The sequence below is a fragment of the Taudactylus pleione genome, unplaced genomic scaffold (assembly GCF_031769625.1).
Source record: "Taudactylus pleione unplaced genomic scaffold, aTauple2 ptg000777l, whole genome shotgun sequence".
Taxonomy (NCBI): Eukaryota; Metazoa; Chordata; class Amphibia; order Anura; family Myobatrachidae; genus Taudactylus; species Taudactylus pleione.
The window spans coordinates 2,238,227-2,263,166 of NW_028285179.1; the positions used below are offsets into that span (position 1 = coordinate 2,238,227).

General features: G+C 44.4%; 1 protein-coding gene across 1 annotated transcript in view; it reads left to right on the plus strand.

Moving 5' to 3' along the window:
• The window catches only part of LOC148475121 (beta-1,4-galactosyltransferase 1-like), a 383,411-nt gene that overhangs the window by 288,765 nt on the left and 69,706 nt on the right, over nucleotides 1–24,940 (plus strand). The window contains exon 4 of the mRNA XM_088457707.1: nucleotides 18,133–18,320. Within this exon, the coding sequence (XP_088313833.1) occupies nucleotides 18,133–18,320 (188 nt within the window). The remainder of the gene's footprint in view (nucleotides 1–18,132; nucleotides 18,321–24,940) is intronic.

Below are 24,940 nucleotides of genomic sequence, written 5' to 3' on the forward strand. Positions count from 1 at the left end.
GAACCACCTACCAGCACTCTGTACCCAGTGACACAGACCTCCAGCACCGGTCACTCTGCTGCACAGGTCCGCCGACCTGTAAATAATCGCTTCGGTTCTTGCCAGGATGCCTTTCACTTTAGACCCACCTTCCTTCTGCCGATCCCTAGGGATCTAGGCCTAACGCCCAGATCATTCTGAAGCTGGGCCACCTCTGGTGAATCTAGTGGTCTCTTAGTGAACCGGGCCTAATGCCCCAGACCACCTTATATGCAGGGCCACCTCTGAGGGTCGTTTTAGTGACCTGGGCCTAATGCCCAGCCCACTTTATATGCGAGGCTGCCTGAGGGTCGTGCAGTGACCTGGGCCAAATGCCCAGACCACTTTAGACACAGGGCTAACTGAAGGTAGTGCAGTGACCTGGGCCTAATGCCCAGATCACTTTATACGCAGGGCTACCTGAAGGTAGTGCAGTGAAGCACAAATCCTCAAACTGGGCCTAATGCCCCCTGCTATCCCCGGGGCCTTGTGCCCCTCCTATGTGACCACAGGCCTAGTGCCTGATTACACCCACGGGCCTTAAGCCCGACAACAAATAGATTGCTGGATTTTAAAGATAATTAAAGGTGGCCCACAGCCGCCTACCCTGTCCGTTGGGAGAGCCTGCAGTGGGGAACTTCGATAAGCTCTTTAACTTTCCTCCACTGCAGAGCTCTCCGGTCCTCAGCTTCGGCTCTGCTGACCGCCGCCCGCCGCCGTCTTCCGGCTCCAGCAGCAGCGCTTCCGTCTTCAGAGGTTGAGCACGACATCTTCCGGCGCCTCTGGAACTCTTCTTCTTCTCCGCGGACGGTCTTCTTGCCTTGCTCTCCGCCGACGGACTGACTCGCCCCGCTCAGCAGCGCCTAATATATGGAGCCGCGAGGGGGCGGAGCCATGACGCGGCAAGCCACGATTGGCTCGCCGTGCCAGACTCGGATTGGCTGTCGGATTGTGCCAAATTCAAAATCCGCGCTGGTGGTTGGACGAGCTTGAATCTTTTCAGATGCAAGCTCGTCCAGCCCCGTCTCCCACCGCCGCACCGTGCTGCCCAAACCGCCGACACCTGTTGGTCCAGCGGTAACTGGATTTCGGGCTGGACCAGTCCCTACAATGCCGACCCCGCTCACATTTCCACCCCCTGTGTCCTTTGTAGTCCCTACAAAGGAGGTCTGAGACCAGACAAAGTCGGGATCAGCATATCGAGGCCCAGGCACGCCACGATTGAATCGTTGAGAATGTCTAGGTAATGGTGTTACATCCGCCACCTCTGGAACATCGTCGACTTCATTCACAGTAGGAATTTCTGTGGGGGTCCACCACTCTTCTTCAAGGTTGCCCATTCCGGGCAGAGTGAACAACGTGATCTCCTCATTACGCGAGTGATTCTGAATAACGTCAGGTATAAGGTCCCTTTCTGCTGAAGTTGGGAAAAGGCAGGGACGTAACACATCCTGATGAAGAGTCCGCAATCGCCCCAGACCATCAGTGGATTCCACCTGATAAACCGGTACTTCCGCTGACAAACGACATCTGATCACATAAGGTAAAACTTCCCAACGCTCAGATAATTTACCCCCTGGACGAGTCATACAGACCAGGACCCGTTTCCCTACGGAAAATGGCTCAACCCCTTGCGCCCCAACCGGGGTACGTCTATGATCGGCTTTCATCTTTTCCGTCAAATCATGAGCAATTTTCAGACGCCGCTGATGTTCCTCCACCCAACGTGTAGGAAGCGATCTCTCCCTATCATCGGACTCGGTTAGTACTAAATCCTGAACTTCCCGGCCCGGCCGACCGAACAACAAAAAGAAAGGAGAAAACCCGGTAGTACTATGAACCCTATTATTGTAGGCCCAAACCAATTCTTGCACATGTTCAGGCCACCTCCGTTTTTTTGTTTCCTCCAGGGTTCGGAGCATCTGTAGTAATGTCCGGTTGAACCTCTCACAGGACCCATTACCCTGAGGGTGGTAAGGAGTGGTACGGGACTTTTGTAGCCCGTACAGTTGGCACAGATGTTCCATTAGCCGCCCTTGAAAACAGGCTCCCTGATCTGAATGTATCCTTTTGGGACACCCATATTGCCGTATAAAATTTTCCACAATCGCTTTTGTAGCCGACTCAGCCGTCTGGTCACGGGTTGGCACTACCACAGTAAACTTTGTGAAGTGGTCCGTCATTACCAAAGCATATTGATGACCACTAACAGACTCTCCAATCAGCACATAATCTATCATTAATAACTCTAATGGTCGATTTGTACAGATGGTCTGAATAGGCGCATGTTGTTCCGAAGGTTTGACAACTCCACAGCGTCTACACTCCCGACAGACCCGAACGACCATGTTCTGCATTTGAGGTGCAAAATACTGACGTCGCAACCATTGATAGGTCTTATCACTGCCCAAGTGTGCTCCTTCTTGGTGTGCATTTTCAATCAGTGGTCGGACCAACGCTTCTGGTACCACTATCTGCTCTACAAACTGGAGCCCCGAACTAAGGTAGGTGCGATGCCGGAGAGTACCTGCACAAACCTTGAGTCGGTCCCACTTACGCAGCAGCTTCTGACAAAAAGTAGTAAGCCTACTCCTTTCCCATTTTCTGGGCCAGTGACCATCTTCCTTCCACTGCATAATAGCTCTGAAACCGGGGTCTTCCTGCTGCTCACGTGCCCAGTTTAGTTCGGTATTCCGGAGTATCGTGGCACTCTGCTTGACATTCCGATCACCCTTTGTCCCTGATTTCCTCACACGTGTCAGATCGGGGACTTCTACCTCTTCCCAGTCTTCATCCCCCTGTGTCCCAGGGACTTCTACAGGAAACCGAGATAAAGCATCAGCATTTCCGTTATTTTTTCCTGGCCGGTAACGAATGGTATAGGAAAATTTAGCTAACTGGGCTACCCAGCGTTGCTCCAGGGCCCCAAGCTTGGCAGTCCCCAAATAAGCTAGGGGGTTGTTATCGGTAAAGATATCTACATCGGTGGCTGTCAGATATTCAGCAAATTTTTTGGTCACAGCCCAGACTACGGCCAATAATTCCAACTTGAAGGAACTGTAGTTGTCTGGGTTCCTCTCTGTCTCTCTCAAACTACGACTCCCGAAGGCAATCACTCGCTCCTGGCCATCCTGAACCTGAGCAAGTACGGCCCCTAGGCCTTGCAAGCTCCCATCAGTATACAAAACAAATGGTGTCTCAAAATTGGCATAGGCCAATATGGGGGCTTCTGTGAGAGCTTGCTTTCAGCACACAAAGGCCGCTTCTTGGGATACGCCCCACGCCACCGCTTGATTCTTCTGAGTTGTGGCCACCCCTCGCAATAGGGCGTGGAGTGGCTCAGCAATCTTAGCAAAATCCTTGACGAAACGTCTGTAATAACCGACCAACCCTAGGAATGCTCGCAACTCGGTCACTGTACGGGGTGTCTTCCATTCTTGCACAGCTGCAATTTTACTTGGTGTGGGATGCACCCCATCACGCGACACCACATGCCCTAAATACTCCAGACTAGTCTTTAGTAGGTGATATTTCCGAGGTTTGACCTTCAACCCATAACCCTCCAGGCGCTGCAGGACCACCTCCAAACGAGCTAAATGTTCATCCACAGTGGCGGAATACACAATAATGTCATCTAGATAAATCAGGAGGGTTTTGAAATTCAAATCTCCTAGACATCGCTCCATCATCCTCTGAAACGTTGCCGGGGCGTTGGTGAGCCTGAATGGCATGCAGCAAAACTCGAAAAGTCCCATGGGCATAATGAACGCAGTCTTTTCTTGATCTTGGGTGGCAACCGGTACTTGCCAGTATCCGCTGGCCAAGTCTAAGGTGGAAAAAAACTTGGCCTCGCCTAACGCCGCCAGGGACTCCTCGATCCGAGGTAGAGGGTAGGCATCCCGTATGGTGCAACTGTTCAGCCTCCGGTAGTCCACACAAAAACGGATGCTCCCATCCTTCTTCCTAACCAACACTATGGGGGCGGCCCATGGACTCTTACTCTCCTGAATCACGTCGTTATCCAGCATCTGTCGAAGCATGGTTTTGACCTCCTGATAAAGCTTTGGGGGAATAGGCCGGTATCTTTCGCGAATGGGTAAAGTGTCTCCAGTGCGAATCTCATGTTGTAAATCGTCCGTGTAGCAAAAATCTTCCTCATGTCTCGAAAAAGCTTTCCAACGTCTCCACAGCACCTGGTCCAACTTCCGCACAGTATCGGCGTCACAGTCAGCTAGCGAGACATCCATCTGCTCCCTTATTATCCCTCCATTCCACTCTATACTTGGTTCTTCCTCTTGCTCGACCTGCACTGACAGGGTCCATGATTCAGTGGCTTCTGACTGAAGCAAAATACTTTGGCCTCTGCGAACACCATCACCATCAATAGCTACCACTCGGGCAATTATAGCTCCTGCTGGAACGTGCTGAATTTGTTCCCCTAAGTTACATATCCGGACCAACACCTTCCCTTCCTTGACTACTGACAAAGTTCTAGCCAGAACTATTCCGGACTCTATTCCGAAGAAGCCTGTGGGTTCTATCATTACCTCGAACCCATCCAATCGCTGATGGGTACGCACCTCCAGGGGGAGTACTATCTCCTGACGAGGGGGTAGATCTATTTGTTGCCGATGGCTGGTTTTAATGAGGCCCAAAGACTCCTTTCCTTTTCCCTGGGCCCCACATCGCTGTCCCACCTGTTGAAAGGCTTGTTGAACCAGTCGTTGGACCCCCAAATGTCTCCAGTACCGAGGACCATTCTCTTGAAACAAAATTTGATCCAGGTCTTTCAATACATTCATACCAAGGATCACCGGTCCATGACTCAAACCTGCGCTACTGACCACAAGGATCCATTTCTTCCCCAACTTTCGGCCACAAACTTCTATTTCCATCCAGACAACCCCTACCACCGGAATGGGGAGGTTGTTAGCTGCGGTGAGAGTGACCCAACTCTCCAAAACAGATTCCTTCAGGTGAGAATAATGTTTCAAGAAACAGTCCTCGGACATGGTGGTCACCTGAGATCCTGTATCCAACAAACACTGTTGATTTTTTCCCCCTAGACATCCAACAACAATGGGACACTCCCCTACCAATTCAGCCGAGTTGACAATGGCTATCTCTCCACGTAACTCCCCCACGGGTGGTCCCCTTACCGCGAGGGATTCTAGTTTAACTGAGGCTCAGAAATTGCCTCGGTACAATTCCGGGCAATGTGTCCTAGCCGATTGCAACGGTAGCATCGGGGGCCCCTAGTTCCCCCTTGTCTAACTCCAACACCTCTTCCTCTGGATCCGTCTGACTCTCTGGGCCGGTACTCTTCTTCAGCTCTGCGGCCTCTTTGCTGGTATACTTCCTCTCTTAGCCGGGAAACCTATTCTTTCATTTTCTGGGTTGCCTTAGAAAATGCTTCTTTAAGGTCTTGAATGCATGATTCCAAAGGGTTGGCTTCTCGGCCCATCACGGGAGCAGACGTTGGATGTACCCACTGTGGAGTGACAGCATATGGACCAAAATTTGCATCACGGTCCCGGGACACGGCGTCTATCTGTATCTGGTGAAAAGTCAGTTTGTCATGCATGATTTTATCTAACAAAATCTGTCGCAGCGGGACATTCCTCAACCCCATTGCAAATTGGTCTCGTAACATCTGGCTGGTATTTGGAAGTGCACCCATCCCATCCGGATCGCGCCTTCTAATCTCGCCCATCAATTCTGGAAGCGCGTTAGCAAACTGAGGAATGGACTCATCCTCTCTCTGGAACCGGGCAAACAACCGTTGTTGTAGGGTACCAGCCGATGACGTATTCCCATAGAGATCCCCCAGAATCTTCAGTACCTTTTTCAGGGTATCGCGATCTTCTTCCGGTCTCAAAAGGATAGTAGGTCGGGCTTAACCTTCGAGAAAGTTCAGGGCCAATTGGAGTTTTGACTCCGGAGACACCTTATATAGGAGGGCAATTCCTTCGAGCCGCGACTTCCAATCCTCCAACTGTAAATTGCGGCCATCGTACCGAGGCAAATGAGCGAGGGCAGGGCCTATGTTGACCCGTGCAGTTGCCCCCCTATTCTCTTCATCGTCTGACATCCTGCCGACTACGCCAAATGTGAGGCCCTAGCGATAACTCATTAGCCAACACTCACCACTTTTCCGCGGCAGAGTCCTAGAGCCTTCGTTCCCAAATTGCCAACTGATCCACGATCCGGAACTTCTTCACCGTTTTAGTATCAGGTTCAAACCCGCCTGAAGCTGTAAGAGAATGGGGTATTCAATAATGATCCTCCTACGCTTGGCGACACAATAACCGCTAGGGATGAACGCGACCTTCACCGGACGGGTGAATCGTCATCATTGGCACGGGGCCTCAGCTACCCAGTTTTCACCTATACAGTGTTCACACACTCAGGTGTAGTTTGGATCTCTCACCGTTGTGAGAGATCCCCTAACCGGTGTTCAAGGGAAGAACAGACAGAAGAGAAAGTATAGAATATTTGGATCTCTCACCGTTGTGAGAGATCCCCTATTGGATGCTCCAATGAAAGATGGACAGACACTGAGAGATACTCACACTAGACCCCTTGTCACCTTGACGAGTCGTCTGCCGCCCCTGAGAATCAAACAAAACAATCCCCCTACCTTCACGAACAAACACGCAAACAGTGCTGTACCAATTGGGTTACCTGTTTGTATGTCTGGAAGCTTGAACTTCTCTTCCAGAAACTTTCTCCGTAAACTCTCTACTATAACGAGAAGATTCAGGGCAAACAACAAATAAACGTCACCTTACACATTATATTAACTAGGCTTGGGAACAATACACCTCTAGCGGAAACACTCTCGTTTCAGCTGTCCCTCCCTTTCTCTTCCCGGCCGGCCGGCCCTGTCTGTACCCTCCTATGAACACACCGCTGCCTTGATCTACTAGGCTAAATCTACAGAGTTCTCCCTGCAGGGGATTCAGTACCGGAGCCGCACAGCCCCTTGCACTGACTCCCGAGAGAGCTTACTCAATATCCTATGCCCAGTACTCAACCTCACCCAGCTGGGGCTAAAGCGGGTGATCCAAGTCTATTACTCGGATTACTTTATTCCTCGAACCACCTACCAGCACTCTGTACCCAGTGACACAGACCTCCAGCGCCGGTCACTCTGCTGCACAGGTCCGCCGACCTGTAAATGATCGCTTCGGTTCTTGCCAGGACGCCTTTCACTTTAGACCCACCTTCCTTCGGCCGATCCCTAGCGATCTAGGCCTAACGCCCAGATCACTCTGAAGCTGGGCCACCTCTGGTGAATCTAGTGGTCTCTTAGTGAACCGGGCCTAATGCCCCAGACCACCTTATATGCAGGGCCACCTCTGAGGGTCGTTTTAGTGACCTGGGCCAAATGCCCAGCCCACTTTATATGCGAGGCTGCCTGAGGGTCGTGAAGTGACCTGGGCCTAATGCCCAGACCACTTTAGACACAGGGCTACCTGAAGATCATGCAGTGACCTGGGCCTAATGCCCAGATCACTTTATACGCAGGGCTACCTGAAGGTAGTGCAGTGAAGCACAAATCCTCAAACAGGGCCTAATGCCCCCTGCTATCCCCGGGGCCTTGTGCCCCTCCTACGTGACCATAGGCCTAGTGCCTGATTGCACCCACGGGCCTTAAGCCCGACAACAAATAGATTGCTGGATTTTAAAGATAAGTAAAGGTTGCCCACGGCCGCCTACCCTGTCCATTGGGAGAGCCTGCAGTGGGGAACTTCGATAAGCTCTTTAACTTTCCTCCACTGCAGAGCTCTCCGGTCCACAGCTTCGGCTCCGCTGACCGCCGCCCGCCGCCGTCTTCCGGCTCCAGCAGCAGCGCTTCCTTCTTCAGGGGTTGAGCACGACGTCTTCCGGCGTTTTCCGGCGCCTCTGGAACTCTTCTTCTCCGCGGACGGTCTCCTTGCCTTGCTCTCCGCCGACGGACTGACTCGCCCCGCTCAGCGGCGCCTAATATATGGAGCCGCGAGGGGGCGGAGCCATGACGCGCCGAGCCACGATTGGCTCGCCGTGCCAGACTTGGATTGGCTGTCCGCCAGTGAGCCATTACTGGCTCGCCGGCGGCACCAAATTCAAAATCCGCGCTGGTGGTTGGACGAGTTTGAATCTTTTCAGATGCAAGCTCGTCCAGCCCCGTCTCCCACTGCTGCACCGCGCTGCCCGAACCGCCGATGCCTGTTGGTCCAGCGGTCACTGGATTTCGGGCTGGACCAGTCCCTACACTGCCGACCCCACTCACATGTGCATGCAGGGAGAAATGACACTAAATTGCGTTGTGCGTTTGAGGGTCTGTGGGGCACTTAGTGACCAGCACTAAGTTGGAAAGGCTTCTATCTATGTGTGTGAGCATGCCAGTATGGGTTTGGGAAAGGTCACTAAAAAGCTGGCTGTGCATCTAAATCGCTATTTTGCGTTGTCCTATGTTTATCATGAAGTGCAGGGAAAACACCACTAATTTGCTACTTTTTGCTACATCGCGTATGTGTTAATGTGAATGCAGGGAAAACACCACTACTTTGCTACTGCTCAAATATAAGTCTGTGGTGTTTTTAATGTGTTGAAAAGTTATTTTATGTCTGCTAAACACCGTCGGTAGGTGTTAGGGGAAGATTGTTAAAAAGCAGTTTGTGCTACTTTTTAGCAACTTTGCGTTGTGAGTAGCAAAATTGCTACTTTTATCAATTTTGCACTGTGGATTGTGTACTATGTATTTTTGACAAAATGGCACTTGTGTAAGCTTTCTTTTCTAAAATGGAGTCTTGCTGCCATTCACAAGATGGCGTCGTGCAGGTTTTCCTGATTGCCAAACAGATTCTGTCTTACCCAATTATTCGGTTTCGACACTCCTTATGACATTATTAAACATTTTATATACACAGCCCACAGTCCCACACCATCTCCATCCATTCTCCTATGTGAGCCTGATCACGAAGGTGGGACTCATATGCAATCTAAAACACGCAAGGTCCAACAAATATGTGAAAATTATGTGTTTCCTTGTTCTAGGATTCACACTTGGTGGAAAGACACAATCCAGGACTTGGATGCAATCAGAACCCCTAAGTTTGGGTGTGTTCGGATTTTTTAAAACCCAACCACTCACCATTAATGAATATGCACTACACATGCCTCGATGTAAATTCCCACATATGTGCTTCGCAGACCTACAGTACATGTATTTTACTTGCCTATAACCTTTTGACTGAAGAGTCCCAATGGGATTGGTTCAGGAAGAGGCTTTCTGACATAGGCAAAATTCAGTGAGAGCATGTTCATGTAAATGTGGTTTATGCATATCAGCAATTATGCTCATATGTGCTTGTTGACAGGTGTTTCTTTTGCACCTGCTATGGGCCAGCGGCAAGTGCACACTGATAATGATGACTTGTAGTGAACCGGGCACATACAGTTTGCTGCTATGGAGGCGCATGCATCTTGAATTGTGTACAGCTCAGCCAATGTACAGATATATGCTTGTGAGTAATAGATGCCCCTTTGTGCCCCACTGTTAATAATTACATACAGCAATATTTTTGGACATACCCCTAGTTCACATCTTTTAAACTTTCTGCTTATTAAACATACTGATGCTGAGAAGAAATCGTACATATATTTTATACCTTTTGTGCATGTTCTTATTTACACATACCAATTTTAAACAATAATCCAGTATCTTATTGTTTTACCAATAACAGTATTATACTATTATTTAACCAAGTTAACACATAAAGTAAAACTACTTGTTTTCTTTGCTTAAAAATACCTTTGCCTTAAAACATTACTTATTGAGTAACAGTGCAGCATGTAGTGTTTTTATAGCTTATTTACAGTAATGTGTTTCAGTTACCTATCAAAAGATTAATGAGACTGAGCACCCAGAAGAATGACAGTAACCCTCCACAAACCAGGACAAATGTAATATACACACAAACACAGATCCACTGAATTCAGGTGGTAAAAATATGTTCTACCTTTGTTGCTTTTTGTTTTGTGTCTGTTTTGACAACTATTAACTAAAATACTCTGCAAGATCAGTACGATATATGATTCCAGTCTGCGTCAGAAAGATATATTGTTTAAGTGTGTACCCGCACTAGTTGCATGTTAGTTGCAGGAAATCCGTCAGAAACTGGCTTCCTCTACCCATACGCACAACTCATATCATATCACAACATTCCCATGAGAAAGATCTCTTGTATGAGCTACCTACTGTAGTAACACCCATTTCATGCAAAGAGAGATACAGACCTGGCCTGCCTGACAGAATCAGCCATGTTACAGCTTGCTGTTTGCGCCTGTGTAAAAAGATGCCTCCAATTTAGAATCAGCTCCTATTGTTATTTCTGTGAACATACTGTAATGAATACAAATGAAATTACTAAAGTTGTATAGGAAGAATGAATACAGCAAGCATACAGTACATTTATAGATTTCCATATTCATTGTTGGAGTAAACAGAATTTAAACATTCTAGACCTGGGGAACCTGATTTACTATGTTGTTATTTTAATGAACATATTGCCAGATTTATTCTTTATGTAACACAAGTATTTTATTACTTTATTTTTAATAGTAATTAATATGGCTACATATCTTTATTTTAACAATTGGAATGGGAATTAAAAATTGCTCCAAATAGAATTTTTTTTATTCTATATGTCAAAACAAAATTTACTGTATGATTTGAACTAGGGGTGTGCACCGGCCACTTTTCGTGTTTTGTGTTTTGGTTTTGGATCTGGATCTTTCTTCGTGTTTTGGATCTGGATTGGTTTTGCCAAAACCTCCCTTCCGTGTTTTGGGTTCTGGGTTTTGTGTTTTGATCTGTATTTTTTTGAAAAAAAGCATAAAAACAGCTAAAATCACAGAATTTGTAGGTTTTTCTGCTCCTATGCTATTATTAACCTCAATAACCTTAATTTCCACTAATTTCCAGTCTATTCTGAACACCTCACACCTCACAATAGTGTTTTTATGTCCAAAAGGTTGCACCGAGGTAGCTGGATGACTATGCTAAGCGACACGAGTGGGCGGCACAAACACGTGACCCATCTAGGCGTGATACTGCAGTGGCAGACAGGATGGCAGTTTGAAAAACTAGGCCCCAAACTGTACATAATGCAAAGAAAAAAAAGAGGTGCAAGATGGAATTGTCCTTGGGCCCTCCCACCCACCCTTATGTAGTATAAACAGGACATGCACACTTTAACAAATCAATCATTTCAGCGCCAGGGTCTGCCACACAACTGTGGCTGAAATGATTGGTTTGTTTGGGCCCCCACAAAACAAGCTGGAAATTAATGTGTCCCTGCACAAACTGGCTCTACGGAGGCAAGATGTCATCCTCATCCTCCTCATCCACCGATTCCTCACCCTCTTCAGTGTGTACATCCTCATCCTCACAAAGTATTAACTCGTCCCCGCTTGAATCCACCACCACAGGTCCCTCTGTACGTTCTCGAGGCTGGTCTCCCTGGAAGAGCTGATAATTCATTTTGATGAACATCATCTTCTCCACATTCTGTGGAAGCAACCTCCTACGCCTTTCGCTGACAAGGTTCCCGGCTGCACTAAACACTCTTTCGGAGTACACACTGGAGGGGGGGCAACTCAGGTAAAATAGAGCCAGTTTGTACAGGGGCCTCCAAATTGCTTCTTTTTCCTGCCAGTACAGGTATGGACTGTCTGACATGCCTACTTGGATGCTGTCACCGATGTAATCCTCCACCATTCTGTCAATGGTGACAGTATCATATGCAGTGACAGTAGACATGTCAGAAATTGTTGCCAGGTCCTTCAGTCCGGACCAGATGTCCAAACTTGGTCCTGCCTGCCCTGCATCACCGCCAGCGGGTTGCTTAGGATACCTAAGTTTTTTCCTGGCAGCCCCAGTTGCGGGAGAAAATGAAGAAGGAGCTGTTGACGTGTCACGTTCCGCTTCAGCTGACAGTATGTTCACCAGCAGGTCTTTGCACCTCTGCAGGCTTGTGTTGGCCAGAAAGAGAGACACCACATAGGCTTTAAACCTAGGATCGAGCACGGTGGCCAAAATGTAGTGGTCTGATTTCAACAGATTGACCACCCTGGAATCCTGGAAAAGCAAATGAAGGGCTTCATCCAAAAGTCCCACATGCCGAGCGGAATCGCTCCATCTTAGCTCCTCCTTCACTTTCTCCAGCTGCTTCTGCAAAAGCCTGATGAGGGGAATGACCTGACTCAAGCTGGCAGTGTCTGAACTGACTTCACGTGTGGCAAGTTCGAAGGGCTGGAGAACCTTGCACAACACGGAAATCATTCTCCACTGTGCTTGAGTCAGGTGCATACCCCCTCCTTTGCCTATGTCATAGGTGGATGTATAGGCTTGTATGGCCTTTTGCTGCTCCTCCATCCTCTGAAGCATATAGAGGGTTGAGTTCCACTGTGTCACAACCTCTTGCTTCAGGTGATGGCGGGGCAGGTTCAAGAGTGTTTGCTGGCACTCCAGTCTTCGGCACGCAGTCTCTGAATGGCGAAAGTGTCCAGAAATTTTTTGAGCCACCCAAAGCGACTCCTGCACGCCCCTGTCGCTTTTCAGAAAATTCTGCACCACCAAGTTTATTGTGTGAGCAAAACATGGGACGTGCTGGAATTTGCCCAGATGTAATGCCCGCACAATATTGGTGGCGTTGTCAGATATCACAAATCCCCAGGAGAGTCTAAGTGGGGTAAGCCACTGGGCGATGATTTCCCTCAGTTTCTCTAAGAGGTTGTCGGTGGTGTGCCTCTTACTGAAACTGGTGATACACAGCGTAGCCTGCCTTGTAACGAGCTGGCGTTTCTGCGATGCTGCTACTGGTGACGCTGCTGCTGTTGCTGCGTAAGGTGATACATCTACCAGTGGGCTGTCACAGTCATATAGTCCTTAGTCTGCCCTGTTCCACTTGTCCACATGTCTGTGGTTAAGTGGACATTGTGTACAAGCACATTTTTCAGGACACTGAGGACACTTTTTCTGACGTTTCTGTACAGTCTCGGTATCGCCTGCCTAGTGAAGTGGAATCTAGATGGGATTTGGAACCGGGGACACACTACCTCCATCAATTGTCTAAATCCCACTGCACTAATGGCGGATACCGGACGCACGTCTAACACCAACATAGCAGTCAAGGCCTCAGTTATACGTTTTGCTTCAGGATGACTGCTGTCGTACTTCATCCTCCTCGCTAAGGACTGTTGGAGGATCAATTGTTTAGTAAAAGTAGTGGTGTTCCTACTTCCTCTCTGGGATGATGAACGACTCCCAGCAGCAGCAACAGCAGCAGCGGCAGCAGTAGGCGTAGCAATGCAGGATCCTCCGGAGGAATCCCGGATAGGAGAGTCAGTCATGCCAGTGACATGGCCTGCAGGACTACTTCTGATCCTGACTAAGAAGGAAATTGATGAGGAGGGAGTTGACGGTGTGGTTTGCAGGCGCTTGGATACAACAGGACAACGGGATTTAGGTGTCGCTGGACTTCTTACGGTCTTAGCCAAAGTTTCTGAACTTGACAGTCACTTTTTATGAACGCGCTGCAGGTGCCGTATAAGGGAGGATGTTCCTAGGTGGTTGACGTCCCTACCCATACTTATTTCACCTTTACATATGGTACATATGGCAAGACAGTTGTTGTCCGGATTTGGATAGAAATATTGCCAGACCAAAGAGGTGGAATGTTTGGTCTTCTGCCCAGGCATGACCGTGATGGGCTTTTTCATCCCACGGACAACAACTGTCTCCCCCGGAGCCTGATTTAAACAAACCACATCACCATCATAATCCTCCTCGCCAACTTCCTCCTCAGCGCCTGCTACACCAGTATCCTCATCCTGTTGTACTTCAACAGTGACATCTTCAATTTGCATATCAGCAAGTGGACTGTGGGTGCTCCATTCAGCACTTGCAGGGGGCGTGCAAATGGTGGAAAGAGCCACCTCTTCCCGTCCAGTGCTGGGAAGGTCAGGCATCGCAACCACCACCACACTTGGACTCTCCTTGGGGATTTGTGATATCTTCTTAGAAAGCACAGTTCTTCGCTGTGCTTTTGCCAGCTTAACTCTTTTGATTTTTTTAGTGGGAGGAGGGCTTCCATCGTCATGTGAAGCTGAACCACTTGTCATGAACATACTAGGGATCGACCTTAGCCGTTCCTTGCCACTCCGTGTCGTAAATGGCATATTGGCAAGTTTACATTTCTCTTCAGCTGATTTAAATGTTTTTTTCAAGGTCATTTTCCTGAACTTTGTCATTTGGGATTGTATGTGCCCTCTATTATGACATTGGGCATCGGCCTTGGCAGACGACGTTGATGGCATGTTATCATCTATGTCATGACTAGTGGCAGCAGCTTCAGCCCTAGGAGGAAGTGGTTCTTGATCTTTCTCTATTTTATTTTTTATCAGAGAAAGTTTGGTCCTCCATTTATGTTATATCGATTTGATATATACGTGCGGCTAAACACAGAAAATATTTCTTTATTATTGCTGGAGAGTAGTGCACTTTGTGGGTTACACCAGCCTTTAAGAAATGAGCCAGCTGGCTCTTTACTTATGGGACACAGGCGCACGCTTGGCGCTGCTCCTTTGTTGAAGCACGTGCGGCTACTGCGCACACAATTCACAAACACAGAAAATAATTTTTTTTTTGGTTTGGACTGGAGTGTTCTTTGGGGGTAACAGCACCCTTTAACGGTCAAGCCAGCCGGCCCTTTACTTATGACACAGGCGCACGCTTGGCACTACTTTGTTGATGCACGTGCGGCTACTGCGCACACAATTCACAAACACAGAAAATATCAATTTTTTTGGTTTGGACTGGAGTGTACTTTGGGAGTTACAGCATCCTTTAACGGTCAAGCCAGCCGGCCCTTTACTTATGACACAGGCGCACGCTTGGCACTACTTTGTTAATGCACGTGCGGCTACTGCGCACACAATTCACAAACACAGAAAATTATTTTTTTTTTGGTTTGGACTGGAGCGTACTTTGGGGGTTACAGCACCCTTTAACGGTCAAGCCAGCCGGCCCTTTACTTATGACACAGGCGCACGCTTGGCACTACTTTGTTGATGCACGTGCGGCTACTGCGCACACAATTCACAAACACAGAAAATAAATTTTTTTTTGGTGTGGACTGGAGTGTACATTGGGGGTTACAGCACCCTTTAACGGTCAAGCCAGCCGGCCCTTTACTTATGACATAGTCGCACGCTTGGCACTACTTTGTTGATGCACGTGCGGCTACAGCGCACACAATTCACAAACACAGAAAATAATTTTTTTTTGGTTTGGACTGGAGTGTACTTTGGGGGTTACAGCACCCTTTAACGGTCAAGCCAGCCGGCCCTTTACTTATGACACAGGCGCACGCTTGGCACTACTTTGTTGATGCACGTGCGGCTACTGCGCACACAATTCACAAACACAGAAAATATTTTTTTTTTTGGTTTGGACTGGAGTGTACTTTGGGGGTTACAGCACCCTTTAACGGTCAAGACAGCCGGCCTTTTACTTATGACACAGTCGCACGCTTGGCACTACTTTTTGATGCACGTGCGGCTACTGCGCACACAATTCACAAACACACAAAAAAAATTATTTTTTTGGTTTGAACTGGAGTGTACTTTGGGGGTTACAGCACCCTTTAATGGTCAAGCCAGCCGGCCCTTTACTTATGACACAGGCGCACGCTTGGCACTACTTTGTTGATGCACGTGCGGCTACTGCGCACACAATTCACAAACACAGAAAATAATTTTATTTTTTGTTTGGACTGGTGTTTACTTTGGGGGTTACAGCACCCTTTAACGGTCAAGCCAGCCGGCCCTTTACTTATGACACAGGCGCACGCTTGGCACTACTTTGTTGATGCACGTGCGGCTACTGCGCACACAATTCACAAACACAGAAATTAATTTTTTTTTTGGTTTGGACTGGAGTGTACTTTCGGGGGTTACAGCACCCTTTAACGGTCAAGCCAGCCGGCCCTTTACTTATGACACAGGTGCACGCTTGGCACTACTTTTGTTGATGCACGTGCGGCTACTGCGCACACAATTCACAAACACAGAAATTAATTTTTTTTTTGGTTTGGACTGGAGTGTACTTTTGGGGGTTACAGCACCCTTTAACGGTCAAGCCAGCCGGCCCTTTACTTATGACACAGGCGCACGCTTGGCACTACTTTGTTGATGCACGTGCGGCTACTGCGCACACAATTCACAAACACAGAAAATATATTTTTTTTGGTTTGGACTGGAGTGTACTTTGGGGGTTACAGCACCCATTAATGGTCAAGCCAGCCGGCCCTTTACTTATGACACAGGCGCACGCTTGGCACTACTTTGTTGATGCACGTGCGGCTACTGCGCACACAATTCACAAACACAGAAAATATATTATTTTTTTAGCACTTGGGGGGAGCACCCCTGATGGACAGAGCACCCCCTGGACAACACTACAGCACCCCTTTAGGACTGGGACACTGCACAGGACTTTGGAGTGGACACAGCCCCTATGGAGAAATGACTGCACAACACAGTCCAGCCAGCCCCTATGGACTTTGAAGTAGTGGACACAGCCCTTATTAACAACAGCAGCACAGCACAACACAGCCAGCCCCTATGGACTTTGAAGTAGTGGACAACAGCAGCACTACACTTCACTACACTACACAGCCCTAACTCCCACCCTCCCTCTTCACAGTCCACAGCCGAGTGAGAAAATGGCGCCGACGCGGGTACCTTATATAGGATCCAAAACCCGTGAGACTCGGAAATCCGAGTCAGGCGGGAAAAGTCAAGCCTGACTCGGATCGGACTCGGATCGTGGGGGCTCGGGGGGGTTCGGATTTCAGAAATCCAAACCCGCTCACCCCTAATTTGAACACATAGGGTTGGATGTACTAAAGGAAAAAAATGTTGTAAAACCCCAGAAAATTAAATTTTTGGGAGTTTTACCCCATTTTTCATATGTATAAATGTACATATGCTTAATCCTGGGGGGGTAGCGCCATGATCAGGTTTTCTCATGTAGGTAATGATCAGTTAGGGCATGCTCATTACTATGTGGGCTATGCAGACCTGCAAATATTAGCAAATGTGCATGTTGGGAAGCACATCTTTTGCACCTGCTATAGGAATGAGTGAGTACAGTATATGTTGATGATGGCTTGTAGAAAATAGCCCCATATTCTGCCTATGCGGATGCATACACCTCTCCGGTGTATCTTATGTTTTGAAATATGTTTTGTGAGAAAGTCTCTTTAAAATAATTTACTCCCATTTTATGTCTGTGTCAGCCCCATAACCTAGAATCCTACATTAGTGTCATTGCACCTTGGTCAAAGGAAAGTGGTTGGTAAGTAGTCATGTGTGAAAATAGCTTATAAGCAGTGGGTAGTATGTGAGGTAAAAGCTGATGAGCAGGGGGTGACGAGATAGAAAATATAGTGAACAAAAAGGCACATTAGTGAAAAATTGGTGGATACATGATGGAATGTGATAGAAAAGAATGTGGGAATTGTGTTGTATGTGAAGTAATGTCTGGTGGGCAAAGGGAATGTTAGGAAAACATTGGTGTACAGGGAATAGCATGTGATAGCAAAAGCTGTTAAGCAGGGGAGCATAATACAGAAAAGATAGCGGACAAGAGGCTGTCATGTAGAATAAAAGCTGGCAGATAGGAGTAGCATGTGGTAGAAATATTGGTAGGCATGTGAAAGACAATGTAGTGGGCAGGGAGGCATGGGAGGGAAAAGCAGCTCGGCAGCAGATGCTATTTGAGTTGTTATTTAAGATTTTTTATGAAGCAAATATTTACACATAAATGACTCAATTTTTACCTGTGCAGCTTTACTACTGAATAGTCACATATGCAAATAACATTTTGTTGTCTAAATGAAAGTACAAAATTACTATTACTTCACAATAATTAAAAATTGTGATTACATTTTGACTTTTATGTTGTATTCCTTCATCAAACTGAAATTTGTTTTACAAACTTCACTTTGAACTAGTACATAGCATAAAATACAATATAATATTTAATTTCTTGCTCTACAGATAGAAAACACAACGTTTAACAGAGCCAAGCTAATGAATGTTGGCTTTATAGAAGCAATGAAAGACTATGATTATAATTGCTTTATCTTCAGTGATGTGGATATTATTCCTATGGATGAGAGGAATCTGTACAGGTGCTCCAAAAACCCCAAACACATGGCACATTCTTTGGACAAGTTCAATTTCAGGTAAATAATTTCAAGCACAAGCATCACATCTACTGGAAAAGAATAATTGCGCACATAAGCACATATAATCTTGTTTATTACTGAAATAACTGGAGAGTTTATTGTTTACTGAATCCATTTTTTCTGACCACCCTCGTTACCACCCCCAAAACACAGTCCACCTGTCACTCACTTTGCAATGGATTCCTATGATCGCTGCACACTTGCAGTGCGGCTTATATGGTTGCGTGATGGCAAACAATCACTCCATCTGCATACGTAATCACCATTGCATTCATCTCTGAATCAGGCCCTTAATCTATTGAGGGAAAGGGTGTTTATCTTAAACATCAGTATAGATTTTTAAGACTGATACCTATAATTGCAAATTAAGTGGGAGCAGAGCATTTTGTATGAGGTGGAGGCAGTAATACTGGAAGGTTTCCAATGCTATCTTTAATAGCACCAGTCATGTTTTTCATGGGGCAGCCATAGTTTTCTATAATCAAGAGGGAAATGGACTGTCAGGTTTAAAGCATGGCTATGATAATGAATAGTAAATGGGCTTATAAGATTGCAGTCTGCATAGGCAAATGCAGTGTCACAAATTAAATAATTAGCACCATTTGTCAATCTTTTAAATTTTGTGAGCCAGTAATGAATACACTTGTGCACCAACTAGGAGATTTGGAAAACATGCACTGTTAGGGATGCACTGATATAGACCATCTATAGGATCTATTATTAATACTGTATAATAATACACTATCTAGTGCATGAGGAGACCAATCTGTACATATATGTCCAGGGCAGTGCAAAGTTCTTTTGCTGCTCCCCCAGATTCCCAAACTTGCTCAAATGATCTGGAATGGAGCTCACATCTGAAATAAAACCATTCAGCTCAGACAAAGTGGCCCTACTTCCATATACAGTATAATGGCATGCTGTGATTGCTGGTTCGGTATATGTCAGAATTATACCTTCCTATGATGCACTGTATATTATAGCTGGGTAAGTGCTGATTACGCCCTCTACATAGATTGTCAACACTTGCTTTAAAATCAAGCATTTGGAAACCCCCATCTAGAAATCCTGCATTTGCCCTTGGCCTGAGTGGTACGAAGGGTGCCCAATTGTTGCCTTTATATGTTGTAAGACAAAAGAAAATAACATGCTGTACTTGGTATTTGGAAATTCTGTCTCATGTGCACAACAGAATAGAAGTTTAATTGGCATTCTGATATTGCCGTTTTAAACAAATGTATAATTAGTGTTCCATACTACATATATATGTGCTCTAAATACCTTCTGTGGATATGTGCTTTGGTAACATTAAATACCTTCTGTCCTAGTACAATAGGATCCCCAGGTTTCAAAATATCATTAACATTGGTAAAATGCTCTTTTGACTTTGCTAATGCTGGGCATACACTGGCAGATTAAATGTGTGTTTGACTGACAGGTATTTTATCTGGCAACATGACACCCAGCAGAAATCATGGCCATACATTGTGAGATATGTCACAGTGTATGGCACCCGATATCTACGGCCCTCCCCTAAGAAGACAATTCCCCGTTTCTTCCCTGTGATATTAGGTGGATTGCCCAGATAAATGTGTAGTGTATGCCCAGCATGTGAAAAAAAAATTTTTAATACTGAAAATAGAAGTATCCTTACTTGTTTATAATAAAGAATTCTACATAACTAAACATTTTTTTAAATGTTATACGTTACATGTAATAAAAATAAATTTAAGGGGCATGTTTTATTTTACAAAACTACAAATTCCCTCTATTACCTTTAAATATTACCTCTGAAATTGCACCATTTAATCTGAAAACATAACGTTGTCAACCTTCTTTCTTACATCTGCTCTCTAATAGAGTGTATGTAGCACTTACCTTTATGGAGGCATCTTCTGACCTCAGAGGCTTTCAAAACCCTAGGACAAAAAGCTGCTGGTTCTGAGGGTTTCAAATGATGACTGATGTTGAACTGAAAATGCAATGGTTTAGGCTGTTTATACAAAAAGAGAATACTGCCTTTGAATATAAATAAAACAGCTCTTTGAATGTATAAGAGAGTGTATCTATCCAACTGTTCGCTAGGTGGGAAAAAAGACCCTGTGTGTCTACCAGAGTTAAAACAAAATACACTTCACAACAGAAAAATAGAATAAATATAATTGCGCTATATGTGTATCAAATACATAAAGTAAATCAAAAATTAAAAATGGATATAGGCATAGGAGCTAGAAAATTAATAACTAATATATACCACTATAAATGAGTGTTCCTCGCTGCTGTTTAAAGGTAGCCAGCCAAAAGAATAACAAAAGAAAAAAATTACAGCGCTGTGGCCCAGAGATATATCAATGAATAAATTACCATGAACCAAATACATATAATGTATAATTAAAAAGAAAAACATTGATGCATATAAGAAATACACTGGTGTGGGATCACCAAAAAGAAGTTAAATAGTATTTGACACAAAAATACCCATGAGCGCTAAATTTCCATAAAAGTGGGCGTTTATTATTTATGTTAAATAGTATAGACACAATACAAAAAAACCATTAGATGAATACAATCATTATTCCTAAACATATCTAGAGTACGTACCTGTTTTTTATTGCATAAAATTTTGATTTTAATTATATTATGTTGAAATAATGCACCACTTTACTGTTGCAAATTGTTGAATATTAAGTGTCTGAATCGAATGCACAGAAATGATATATGCATTGTCTGTAATTAGATTTTAATATTAATTATATTGACTGATTTAGCTATAAATATATATTCAAACTTCAGAAAGTTTTGCAATTAAAAATAACCATTATTTTTAAATATAAGTAAATGTACACGTGTGCCAATATCCCTATATAAATAAGAAACACAGACGTAACAAAAAGTTATAGAATGTACAATATACATATACATACAAAGAAACAAGGGAATCAATTGGGTGCACTCCAACCCTCCTTCGAGAATAAAATTATTTTACTTTTATTAGGTGTATTAAAGATATTAAGTCGGGGTTATCTAAATACTATATACAATGTTATTTATTACTTATTTAATTAATACAACATTTAATTATCTGTGCTTTATCATAGCTTTAATACTTTTTTTCAATATCTATACATAGTTATATTTATACCCATAAATACGGGTTACATGAAGCGAAATATAAAAAATATGTTTATTATAATAGATATAATGTGATAAGAAAAAATTTAAATAAGCAGTGTAAAGAATAAAGTATATTTAAAAACAAGGTCGTGTGCTGTCTTTATTTGTAAATATATAATTTAATCTTCTGTTGTGTGTATTGTCCTATTAGCTAAAGATAGTAATTTCAAAAAGAATTTAGTAATTTAATCCATCTGATATACTGTAGATGTAGTTCACTTAATTACTTTGTCAATAGAGAATATAGATATGTATTAGCTAACTAGTATCTTATATTAGACTATATTCCACAAAGTATTGGCTGCATCAAGAGTTATCTACACATGGATACTAATGTTGCTAGTATCTTAAATAGTAGCAGAAGGCTGGAGATTCTTATCTCAGGGACTGAGAACTGCTTTCATTACACGGCAGCTTCAAGCTGCTACTAATAATACCCCTTTTCCACCAAAATTCCGTGTCTGACCCCGGAGTTGGAACAGGGTTCCTATCCGGATCAGACCAGGAATTTTGCCGGTGCCGACTCAGGATATTCCCGAGTCGGCGCCGCTCACACCGCAGTCGGGTCTGCATAGACCCGGCATTTCTGGCGTGAAAGTGGACGCTTGGAGATGACGTCATCTCCAAGCGCCACTGAAGCTGGACCAATTGGCCAGCTTGCTGCGTACTGCAGGTCATCAAGACCCGGAGTGCGCCATACACACAGCAGGGTTTCACGGGTTACTCCCATGTTAAACCCTGCTATTTACCTGGGTTGGATTGCCGGGTCACTCGACCCGGCGGTCCAACCCTAACCCCTTTTTCAAGGAGCTGCCCGGGTTAACCCTGCAATAACCCGGGGTTTTAGCTCCGGTGTAAAAGGGGTATAATTCAGGTATTTATTCCCTGAATTCATTACCAGATTATCAATTCCTTTCAATGAATGATAATGGCTTATCTTTCTTCTGTGTTGAATATTTAAACTACACTTGGTATTAGTTATATGCTGAGTTAGCTAAACATAGATGCAAAGATTGCCAGAAACTTATAATGAAAGATAGAGGCTCGTAATTGTTATCTTCGGAGCTCTGAACTGTTCTAATTGTACAGCAGCTGAAAGCTGCTATCTATTCAGATATTCACTTCCCTAGTTCATTTCCTTTTTCTCTATTCCTTACAGTAAGTCTAGCTATTATTCCTTTATGTTGAATATTCAAACTGTACTTGATATTATTATGAGTATAAATGTTATCAATATCATTCATTAGGAATTTCTCTCATAAACTGTAAGCTGATCTCATTATATGACAGCTTAAATCTGTCGGTCAATCAAACCCCCGTGGAATGACTTGTTACATGTAGCCGTATTTAGCTTATGTTATATTCTTCTTACAATGTCTGATCTTGTGCTTTCACTACCATATGCTAGAATATGAGCAGTATCTCACAAATAAAATTGCTTATATGGTAGTTTACGTGCAGTATCTGTCAGTTTAAGTGCAATGCAAGTCTGATGCCGTGATCATTACTGACATGCCACCTGCTCTCTTTCTGGTTCTTCTGCAAACTCACATGCTTATTCACTGTTAGGACAAATCTTATCTATATGTACACAGTTTTAGAAGGATGGAATTTCCTATTATACATACAACAACACATTTCTATTACAGTTTGTCACATTATAAGAACAGCACACGGCAGACGCCGATGCGCATTTTGCTTGGTCAGCTTTATCAAGGCTTATAGAGCAGTCACCTGCCGGGTTGAGAGTTTAAATAGCATTCTTTATCCAATCAAAAGGGAGGACAGATACCTCCAATCAGCATTAAAATTACTTCAATTTTCTTCTATGTTATATTCCTATAGGTCCCTCTGATTCTAATGGCAATTTCACAATATAGTTTATTTCCTATATCCCTATTAAATTAGTATTATTTACATAAATATAGAGGTTTATTATAACATCAAATTAATCTCCTCTAAAGGTTCCTAGTTATTCTTATAAATTAAGAAATAGAAAAAAAGTACTTGCAATCAGAAATTGCAAATATCCCGGCGCTCAATATCAAAAAGGTGGTGAAATACGTGCCTGCTGCAAGTAATAGGGGTTTTTGTCAAAAACCCAGAGACACAAGTCTCCACAGCAAAAACAACATGAAAACAGACTTTACTGCGCTAGGCACTATAAGTAGATGGCAATCTATATATATCTCAATATATGGTTTGCTAGCTGTTAATAAACATGAGGCATGTGTTAAAAATTAAAACAAATATTTATTACATATAAATGGATCCACATATAAACATCAAAAATTAAAAAATTGCAACCTAATTACACATAAATGGATTAACATATAAAATCGCAGAGATCATATGACTCTCTTGCTATGCTGTATAGGGAAATAACTTGATACTATATCAAAGGGGTTCCACAGCACAATGTTCTAATTGCTGCCAATAGTAATGCAACAATGTGGCTATAAAGTAACAATTTGTTTCCAGTAAAATCAGCTGTAATCCGCTGTTAGTGGATGATCACTCTGGCGTCCCAGTGTGATATACAGTCACGCTGAATATGTAGGTGGAATAAGGGAAAGAAATGATAATACCTCAGCCCTTGGAATGCTGTATCCAATTCAATAGGTATCCTTGTTAGACTTGTCCGCTCGCTGTGTGAGCTGCGGCTGGATGATGGTCAGCTGCCGTGCAGCGGGATGACAGAGCTGTTTGCAGAGCAGTGAATGGATGGCGGCTGGTGGTGCACTCCGATTGAACAGTGGAGGATCAGCACCGACCATGGAGCAGCGTCTACAGACCAGCCGGCGGCGAACTCTGAGAACTCAGCGGGACACCAAAGCGGCACACTGAGCAGTGTCTGAACACCAGCCGGCAGCGGTCTCCAATAATGGATCGTCAATTTCCAAATGAACCTCCAATGTATAGGTGCAGCAAATAGTGTAGTGCTGTGGATACCTCCAGTGCCTGGGTGATGACGTCAACGTGTTTCGTCCCGTGAAAACCGGGACTTTCTCAAGACTGTGTGCCAGTAGTTTGTGGCACTTCCTTAAATACCTCCAGGCATTGGTCATAATTACTTAATTAATTGAAAACATCAGATACTCATTATCCTCAAACATTAAGTTACTCCGTATCTCTAGATAGAAATCCATTTATATTGCATAGAAAGCCTAAAATGCACATTTATTAAACTGCATGTTAGAAAATAATAAAATACATATATATACATATATATAGAACATTTCTAAAAACGCCTCCTGTTTATAATAGTTTAATGATATCACTAATATACCATACTATTAAAGCGACTATTTATTTTGGCAATTTATTTATTTATTATTTATTATTAAAGTCTATAAGCCCTCTATGCCCTGAGGCGTTAGATCCTTACACAGGTGTTATTGTCTTAATTGACCTTAATGAAGACACAGACAACTGTAGTGGAA